This window comes from Gavialis gangeticus, unplaced genomic scaffold (genome assembly GCF_001723915.1).
Source record: "Gavialis gangeticus isolate Ggan-Ray unplaced genomic scaffold, GavGan_comp1, whole genome shotgun sequence".
Classification (NCBI taxonomy): Eukaryota; Metazoa; Chordata; order Crocodylia; family Gavialidae; genus Gavialis; species Gavialis gangeticus.
In genome coordinates, this window is record NW_017728993.1 from 3,895,074 (window position 1) to 3,905,562 (window position 10,489).

At 38.3% G+C, this 10,489-nt stretch overlaps 1 protein-coding gene across 3 annotated transcripts in view; it reads right to left on the bottom strand.

The window, feature by feature from the left end:
- Window positions 1-10,489, bottom strand: part of LRRC7 (leucine rich repeat containing 7) — a 290,296-nt gene that overhangs the window by 49,993 nt on the left and 229,814 nt on the right. For all 3 annotated transcript variants that reach the window (XM_019528410.1, XM_019528409.1, XM_019528408.1), the window contains exons 16-18: window positions 9,259-9,367; window positions 8,857-9,037; window positions 4,676-6,353 (exon numbers count right to left, since the gene is read on the bottom strand). In XM_019528410.1, the coding sequence (XP_019383955.1) occupies window positions 4,676-6,353; window positions 8,857-9,037; window positions 9,259-9,367 (1,968 nt within the window). The remainder of the gene's footprint in view (window positions 1-4,675; window positions 6,354-8,856; window positions 9,038-9,258; window positions 9,368-10,489) is intronic.

Below are 10,489 nucleotides of genomic sequence, written 5' to 3' on the forward strand. Positions count from 1 at the left end.
TTTTTTTTTTTTTTTTTTTGCTATGTGGAGCCAAAACCTGGTAAGCTTTGTACATCCACAGGTGGCCCAAAATCAGTAACTTAATATGCAGGGGAATTACCAGCAATAGCAGGGAAAAAGCCATACCAGAGGACTCTGCATCATCCTGTTTGCAATGCACTTGAACCTCTGGCAGGTCTCTGTGGAGGAGAGGACTAAAGGTAGCCCAGACACATGGCAAATGGATCTGTGCACTACATGGACTACCTGGACCAAAGTTATACACAACAGGATCACCTGGTCAGATTCAATCCTGGCTGTTTCCTGTATTAGCTCAGTCTGAAGATTTTCATCAGTCAGACCTATGTCTTGGGCTGTTTCTTACTGTATTTTGTGAACAGATTATAGACTCTATTACTTGCAATTGCAGAAATCAGTATGAGACTAATTTAATCAATCTGAATCTTCACAGTAGGCCTTACATATGTTTTAAACAAACAAAATATAATTACAAAGACTTGTCTTAATCAGAAAATATAAAGTTCACCCTGAAATTCTACCCTTAACCTGCTCTATTTTGATTGGTTATGGTGTGTTCTCAAAAAAAAAAAAGAAAGAAAAGAAAGAAAGAAAGAAAAAAGAAAGGAAAAGAAAAGGAGTAATTCATATACCATAAGTATGCAACTAAAGTGAAGAAGAAGTTCTGGTCTTAAAGCTAAACTGTTTGCCCATTTGATCCTTAATGTTATTTTTAACATGGATGATTTTTTTAAAAAATTGAATAGTAATTTCTTGACTTCAGAGCTATTAAAATATACCTACACTGTTGTAAAACACAGACAAGTTTGCATCAGATCAGGGCAGTTTTTCCAAACCACTTTGGTTATTATTAAGTGGATTTTGGGCTGTATAGAAACCATTGCATCATAGCTTCTGTGCTATAGTTGGTATGGAAAGCAAACAGATTCATTTTCTACAATTCAGTAGCCATAACAATAATAATCACTTTGATAAAGAATTGTGTACGTGGTTCCAATGGATCCATTTAAAAAATATAAACCTACTTTCCCCCAAAATATCAACAAGGGCTAGAACACACTTTTGATATTTACTTGTGATTTTATCTTTAAGGGACATTATGCTTAAGATATGCTACTGTCAAGAGTATCCAAAACATCTTAATCTTTTTCAAGCACTACTGAAATGGTAGGTTTCAGCAGCACATCCACATCATTTGAAACTAAACTATTAGTGGATTCCATTATTGGTAGATTCTTGAAATATAAAAAATTAAACTGCTCAGAGTTTCTATGAACAGCGCACATTAGTAGTCACACATGAAAACATCTGAAAGGCACTCCCATGCCAAACCTGTATTTTAAAACGTTTGCAAAATCAAGACTGTTAAAATATTTAATATAGTTTTGATCAATGTTTGTCAAAAGTAGAGCTGAGCAGAAGACTTTTGTTGCAAATTTTTCACTGAAAAATTCTGTTTCAATAGAACCAAAGATTTTAGGAAATTATAATGCTGATAATAAACATTTGTTGTAGAAAATTGGAAAAAATACTTTTAAATGTTTTTAATTTTTGTTTTAAAATGGCTTTTGATTTTTTTAATATAACAATAAAGGGTCCACATCAAAGCAAAACATTTAATGAAATGAGAATTATTCAGAATTTTATGTTGTGAATAAAAATTGGAACTTGGCTTTTTACCCAATTCAGGATAGAATTATTTCTGAAACCTTGCCAACTTTTTCGCAGGATAAAAAATCCATTCCTGACCATTTCTAGTTAGAAGCTTTGTTCAGCAGCAAGGGCTTTTTTATTAGTGGTATTATGTCCATACTTAAAACCTCAATTAATCACGATGATTACATTACAACTGGGAACCAAAATCTGCCCAAGATTATACTTCCATAAATGAGCACAAATGTGACTCGTAATTACAAAATTATCCTATTTATATGGCTATATCTCCTAATACAGCTACTTTTATATTAGTCAGAGTAAGGAATAAAGGAAGAAGAGAAACATAATATAATCTTTAAAAAAATACTGATTTTATTTTTAAAGTAGATACTCTTTGACGTGTAAGCTAGCAAGTCCTGCTTCCCTCCTCCATCCCACCTGCTGTGCTTTTCAAATATCTGCGCTACTTTAAAGCTAAAACTTTCCTTTTGAAACTGAACTAGGAGCATTGAAAAAAAATGAGTGTCCTCTAATGCAGAGAAATAATGAAATTCCTTCAAATTCAGAAACAAGAGGCGGCCTGGGAGGCATATATCAAAGGAAACCTCCATACACTAGTCCCGGTCTAGCAGCCAAGATTTTGCAATGCCTGAGCCTCTCTGGGAAGGAGTTAATGTACCTTCAGTCTGAAAATCAAGCTTCACAGCAGCCCAGAAAACTTGGGTTTGGAGATGAGGCAGGTAGGCAGATGCAGAAGTTTCCATTCAGTTTAACTACTCATTGTTCATATGGTCAGACTTTAGTAAGAATTGGTCCTAGTTTCTTTCAACTGAACAAAGCACTCGGTAGTGCTTCAGGATCAGCTTCTCCTTCTGTCCCAGCAGCTTATAAGCGCTGAAAGGCACCATTATGGGGACTCAAAAGAATTCCCTAGATAGCCTAATGCGCTGCATCTTACAAGCCCCAGCAGAGGAGATTTGTGGGTTTGGAAACAAGATAATATAAGGTTAAGGTCCATAAGGAGACTCTGGAAGATGGTGCTGTAGCCTTTAGACAACTTATCTAAAGGGCAGTGGTTCTCAACATTTTTAGACTCAAGGCACTCCGCAGAAAACACCAGCTCTTAGTTTTTACAAGTGTTTTTAACTACAGAAAAATAATTGAGCAATTCTTTAGTTGCAAAAACTCAGAAAGGCCACAACAGGTCAGAATGCTTTTGACACTCTGGATTCCTATTTGAAATCTCTGGGTTTAACTTCTGAATCTTGTGTAGATGTTTGCACACCTAACAGTGCCACATTGAGAATCACTGCTCATGTGGCTGTATAACTTTTGCTGAGGGTCACTCCTGACCCAAGAACAGCCCTGGGTCTTGGAGGATGCAGAGATGTGCACAAATGTTCTGACATTTATACTGCAATCTAAGTGCTTTTTAATTTTTTTTCCTACAGTACAAACCTACAACATGAACCAGGACCCCCTGTTGTTACAAATCTGAACAGGGAACTTATACAATACTCCTAATTTATATTCTTAAGTAAAAGAAAATCAGCCTGCATAGTTTAGCAGCTGGACTGGATGAAAGAGTTGATAAACAGGTTTTAAGGGACGAAAAAACAATTTTAAATTTCCTGGTTTGCCTGGCAATTCTTCAACAGTGCTCTGTGGCATGCTGGCCACTGCCCATTTTTACTTTCTTTCTCCCGAAAGTGAGAATGCTTATTTGGTTATAAAGGATGCCTAAACACATGCCCAATGCCTGCTCCGATGCATGCTAATTAGTACACTACAGCAGCCTGGAGTCATGTGCATTCAGTATCCCCATGCTTCAAAATGGTGGCAGAGGCACTTTAACTAAAGCTCATCGAGTTTTAGTTAAAGCGCCCCCAGCACCATTTTTAAGCGTGGGATGCTGAATGCATGAGATGCTGCAGGCATTTTAATTACAGAGGCTCCTGAGAGCCGCTCTAATTGAAGCACCCACTTCCCACCCTGAGGAATATGTAAAAATGCCCAAACTGTGCCTAAAAGGACGAGATTAAAGACTGGCTTCAAGTAGTCTGGGAATGTAAAAAAAGGCAGACATCATTTTAAAAAACAATTCATTTAAAATAGTAGAAAAAGACTTATTCTGCTTGGAACGGTTATAGTTTGCTTGTTCTGCTCTGAACTGTATTACCTAGTTGGGCCATATATTTAATAACAGACCCTAAATAATTACATTTCAAAGTATTTTTGCAACAATAGGTATAATTTTTGTCTCAGTTAAACTTGGCATAACTGATGGGATACGATCAGTTGTGGGATAAAATAGGCTCACTAAATTTAAAGTAACAAAACAACAAACTAAGTTGGGATATGAAATCATTGGCTACCGATACCTTTCTTGGACGTGCCAGAAATGCACCCTTTGTTGTGACCTGGATTCAGAAATTAAAAAATGATTTACTTTCTACCAGATACCTAAATTGTTAGGTTTATTTTGACAGTATCTTTACCCAGATCATTCACTGTCCATCTTATCTCCAGTTTCTGGTATGGTTTAAAAATTGTTCCCATATATTTATAAAACCAAAGCGTTAAAGACTGTAATAACTTTTCTGGAAAATAAGAAGAGTTGAGTTTAAACTTGCATTGTTTTCTCACCAAGACTTTCTTGTTTCCTTCAGATTCCTTTATCATGGCTAATGCTGTCTTGGGGTAGAGGTTTTGGTTTTACTGTCCAGACAGTGCCACAACAATAGCTAACTGAAGAATATGCACAGTAACAGATGTTTTACATCAAATGCTTTTAGACAAAGCCTCTCTAATACATCTATCCAAGAACCATTGACACTAACTATATGTCAAGAAAGACCCTTCACAGAGCCCTCCCCCCCCAACATAAATACATGGAATTTCATTATAGGAAATTCTGATATTAACCAATGGTCGTGCACATACTTCGAAATATCAACACACACAACTAAAGGCATTAATTGCAGAGAAATGCCAAACATACCCTGTCTAACCTTCTAGCTTCTATATGTCTAAGTAGCTGTTGTCTCCAGTCAGCAGGCATTTTAGCACAGCTCTCATTTCCCTTCACAGGGGTGGGCCTTGTCTTTATATCACTGTTATCTGATGGCTTGTCACCATAGTTACCCAAGTTATAGTCAGATGGTATCTTTTCCAATAGAGCTGCCATTGTAGGCCTAGCTGAAACTGGCCTGGTTTGGGAGGTACCATAACTCTCTGTACTGTAGCTTCTTGCAGACAATGGCCTCCTTTGGGTAAGGTTTTTAACTGGAAAACTTCCAGACTGGGCTTTCACTTCTTGATATGAAGGGTGTTCATCTTCATACCTGCCATTCCTTTTGAGGAACTGAGATTCAGACACTGAGATGCTGCTTTGGCGTTCCATAGCTCCTCTATACTGAGGTCTGCTATACCTATCACTCTGAGGCAGTTCATGAGGTTCACTGACTCTTCTAAACATTGACATTTCAGTGGAGCTGGCCAATGAATCTGCTCGTCTCAAAAATCCTGACCTCGACCCCTGGCTTGAGAACTGAGCGTTCACAACCTCCTCATTAACTGAAGGCTGGGAGAATGAAAACATGTGCTCCATGGGGGGGTATCCTCTATAAGCTCTCGGGCTAATCAAATCCTGGGTAATGTTTTTACTTTGCTGGGGAACATATTCAGGATTGTGTTGAAACGGTGGTGGTAGCCTCTTTTCTGCTTTAACTTCCACGGCTCCTTGAGGATTGAAGCTTTGGTCAAACTGATACACTTTTTTTGTCACAGACGGCTTTTGCTGCTGCTGTACCTTCACACTTCCATAATTCAGCAACTCATCATCTAGCATTGGTACTGACTGGCTACGAGACATACTAGACATACCGTGCTCCTGTCCTATCATTTTGTCTGGCCTTTCATGCATGCCGGTAGCATCATTACCGGATGCATAGTTCTCTAATGGTATATTATAAACCTTATATGCACCAATGTCTATCTCATCAATACTCTGTGACTTCTTAAATTTATTAGTTTTTAATTCTCTCATCATTGGAGAAAGCCTCTCTGTACTCTTGCTGATTGAAATAATGCTTTTAGAAGGCTCTGGACGACAATGAATATGTGAAAAGACATTACTAAGACTTCTGTTAGCATTTGAATCGTGATATTCCCATGGTATTCCTGGAGAAAAAGTGCTAGTTATTTCAGGAGATTCTTTAATGTGATCTTTCCTTTCAGGCAAAGGGCTGGTGGTGGGGGTGCTCTCCAATTTAGAAGGAAAAGCTGTCCTGTCTTCAAAAGGACTAGGAGTTCTGGTCCAATTTTGCCAAGGATTGGGAGGAGGCACTTCTGAGTCAGGTGTGTTTCTGAGTGTAGGTTGTTCAAGTTCCAGGGGAATGCCAACTATCCTGTCCTGTCTAATTAAAGGCCTGCGTCCATGAGCAGATGTGCTTCTAGATTTAGCGCTCAAGAGAGGGTTAGTGCCAGAATTTTCCATTGTGCTCTCCTCTGCAACAAACCCTGTGTTGTCATAATGTGAACTATCATTCCAGCTATCAGGGAATGTGTCACTCATTGGTCGCCGATCATTGCGTTGCTGCAGGTTTCCCGCTGGAGCAGACTCTCGCTGGCTGAGTAATGGCTTTGTTTCAAGAGGCTGTGGAAACGACTGTGCAAGTCTGCAAAAAATAAAAATAAAATGAAATGAAGAACATATGGCCTCTTTTCAATGTGTGAGCAATTAACAGAATGCTATGCTTACAAATCATCTTAGTATTCTCTGACATGCTGTTACGTTTTAGGCTTATATGGTGATGTGTAGAAATTATGCCAGTGCTTCACAGTGAATACATCTGTAGGCTTTTTTGAACTGGAATACAGGGAATATAAATATATAACTCTAGAAACAAGCAAAAGATCAAAAGTCCAAGGTAGAGTAGAAATGGACAAATTACTGCTGTCTGTTTAAGTCTAGAAAGCCTATTTCCTACTGTTACCATTCCAGTTTTTAAAATCAGTGCAGGAGTAACTTTTTCACATTTGAATTTTTGCAAACATGTTTCACACTCCATTTTCTGCATTTGTGTGTCCTTACAGCCAAGATACTTTGCATGCAGGCAGAGCAGATTACCCAACTTGCATTTTCAGTAAGAAAGGACTAATTGAAATCCTTGTATTTAAGGTTATCTAATATTTTCCATTTTTAAAGATTCAGATGATTTTCTGAAAAACTCTCAGAATATTTTTATTTGCATCAGACCTCTGGAATTTAGCAAAGAGAATTGTCTTTTTTGGCTTATGTAAGTTCATTTTTGTTTAGACAGAAACTGCTGACCCCAATTTCCTCTCTGTCTAATATATTGCTCAGGAAAATTTTGGAAGCCTGCCCATATATTAACAAAATATGAAAATGCTACAGTGAGACCCACACTGCTGCAAAAGCAGCCGCAGCACATATTGCACTGGGACCACAGAGTAGCTCTCACCATGTGAGCAGAGGGGAGAGTCAAACTGAGCTCCCTTTAACACTCAGACCCAGTCTTCTGACCCCAGTCATTCCATCTCTACACGGACACTTGAAAATTTTCCAACTTCAAGTTGGATAGTGGTCATTCAGCTGAGCTCCCCCCGCCCCTCACAATCCTTGTCTACATGTGTCACAATACTCTTTTTAATTAGAATCATAGCAGAATCATAGGGCTGGAAGGGACCCTGAAGGATCACTGGGTCCAGCCCCTGCATGAGCAGGAAAGACATCTGGGGTCAGACAACCCCAGCCAGGTGACCGTCCAGTCTTCTCTTGAAGATGTCCAGGGTAGATGATTGCACCACCTCTGGGGGGATCTTGTTCCATAGTCTGGACACCCTAGTTATAAAGTTTTTGCAACATCACAATGATATTTTTTTATATTACACAACCATATTTTGCTCCCCGAGACTTCCAGTCCTATTCAGTGTAATAGCTGAATATGTAAGGTTGCATCACCAGATAAGGTTGCAGTACAGGTAACTGTAAATCTGGATTTCCCAAATTCTGAGTGTTCTAAACATTGCAACCTGAAAGGGGGGGGGGGTTGGTGTTATTTAAAAAAAACCCACCCAACTTACCATATTTTCTTGCTAACTACTCACACCAAAATAAAATATGTTCCTTGTTTTGAAAGGCAGAATGAAGAAAAAAGGATCTTTCCTGGTTGTAAGTAATGGAATAATAGTAGCAGCTAGAGAGCAGAGCCTGCTCACTCTTTTGCTCCCCATGGATGGCATGCATATTTTACTTTCACTTTTGCCCCATAATTGACAGAAACTGTATTCCATATGTCATGAGCGCTATAATTCCCAGCAGCTGTTTTCTGGGGGAAAAGTGTGTTGTATGCAAAAAATACAGTATTTTGAAGAAATGTGGATGAACACATACAAAAGAATTGGGCAATAAAATGCTTATGCCAGTAAAGATCTGGATATATTGACCCAACAAATTGGGCTATAATGAATGAAACTGCTGAAAAACTAATGCACAGTGGTCCTGGACTTTGGGTGCAGTCGTGTCTCTGCGGCAGTGCAATGATTCTCTCAAGCCAGTTTATCTTGTCTGGGGAAATTTTCCAAAATGCTGGACCTAACTGGGCAGCACAGAACTGATATAGCTACTCTTATGCTACTTTATTTGCTGAAGCTAGTGCAGGGACATGGCTGGGCAAAACTGGACATTAATAGGTATTGCTCTGCCCTGTCAATCCCCTGATGCTAAAATAATTTCTTTGGGCTGTTGACAGACAGTTTAAATTAAAACAATTCTGGATGATTTCTTTGTGCAAAGGTACAGGAGAAACTCAGCACGGGGGATGCATATAATTTATTTATATTCCATCAGTTCTAAACTGTGCCAAACACTCAGTTGCTGGTCCCAATCTGTGCCTTTTGTCTGAAAAGCTTGTATTCTGTTTCTATTTCTGTGCACTTTTAGTAGGTTGTTATTATATATACCTGAAAAAGGCATATGACTATAGACATTTAGAAAACAGAAGTCCTGATGGTGCACTGCCTTTACCCCATGCAGTTATCTACACCTGTACATAAACTGGCTTTTGTCAACCTCTATGACCTAATTTTGCCCAAGTACACATGACTACCCAAGCTGGAAGACAACAGAAAAATCACACCTAATATACAGAAACACACCTGTTACTCCACAAAGCATTATTCACGGTTTCTTTAGCTGTTGACTGCAAGGATCCCATTTTAACACGAGCATTAGAGGACCCTGAGGAAGCCTGGGATGGCGAATAGTCTGAGTAAGTGCCTGAGGAAACGCTGTTATTCAGACAATGGATCTTATCTGCTTCAGACTCATCTGTTGATTCTGAAATAAAACAAGCATTATCTCGCATGAGGACATTTCAACACTAGACTTTCAGGATCTGATACCATGCATATCCATGAAAACATACTTGTAAAACAGCTATAAATCAGAGGGTGATATCTAACACCTCAGAGGATGATGTATTGCACTTCAAGCTTATCTACTGCACTTGCATTTATTACACAAACCTTCATGTAGAAGTTTAAAAATCAAGACAGTACCTTTTTTTTCTTTACCCAGAAGAACAAGTTTAGGCTGGTACAAAGGAGTCTCAGCAATTGAAGGGCGAAGTTCCCCTATCCTCATATCATTAGGGTGTCCAAACGAATCCTAAGGGATATAATAGTATTGAAGAATGGAAGTAAAATCATAATAGAATATAATTGCAAAAGGCAATGAGCAGAATTTAACAGCCACATTTCAGCAAACATGGAACTACACCAACCCAAAGACAGATAGTGAGATTATGCTAACCATGAGGAATTTGTCACTATAATTCTGATTAGTCATACAGCAATAAGACTAAGTACTAATTTGATAATGACACACTTATTTTGAAAGTACAGGTATGCTAGATGGAATTATAAGATGCATCAAGGCCACATGCACAGTCTTGGTGGCATAAAGATTACAAACATGTAACATTTAAGTAGAACTGACTCAAATCTCAGAATAAAATACTCTCGTATTACTGCAGGCTTTTCAATTTCTCATTCGTTTGTCCTGACTCTTCTAAACACTGACATTTCATAAACCTATGTATTGAGAGCAAATGCCAACATGGCTAAGCTTCAGAAGGTTTCCTATACAATTAAAGCTGAAAAAGTACTCTGCTACTAAGATCTCTGGAGCAAAAAACTTAATTTACAAGGCAATTAGGATGACTTGTCACTTATTTCTGTTTTAAGCTCTAGCTGAAATCTGTGAGGATTTGGGTTTATTGTAAACTGAAAAGAACATTTTAGGAGTCATAACTTCTCTCTACCAGAGCAACCCCTATTAGATTGATCTGAAGTGAAACATATTTGTAAAAACAAGATTATGCTAGGTATGCAACGCTTAAAACTTTAAAAAGAAATAAGGGTTGGAAATTAAGAGGGAACTTTAAAATTTGACAGCATCCAAAAGGTCCTGATTCATCTTTGATCCACTTTAAAAACTCTTGCTTTACAGTACTGAGCATTTATGTTTTTATTTCCCTCAAAGTACTTTACCATGAAAAGTAAGCATTTTTATCTCAATATGAAGATAAGGAAACAGAGGCAGAAAGGGACAAAGCAACTTACCCCAAGTCAAAAAGCAAATCAATGGTGGGGCAGGAAAAGAACCCAGGTCCCCTGATTCCTAATCCAACATACTACTCATAAATCCGTGGTCACTCCCTTAGGTTATGTTTACAATATATACCATAGTTACTTGAATAGAAGATCTGGGTATAAGACAGCTCTCCCC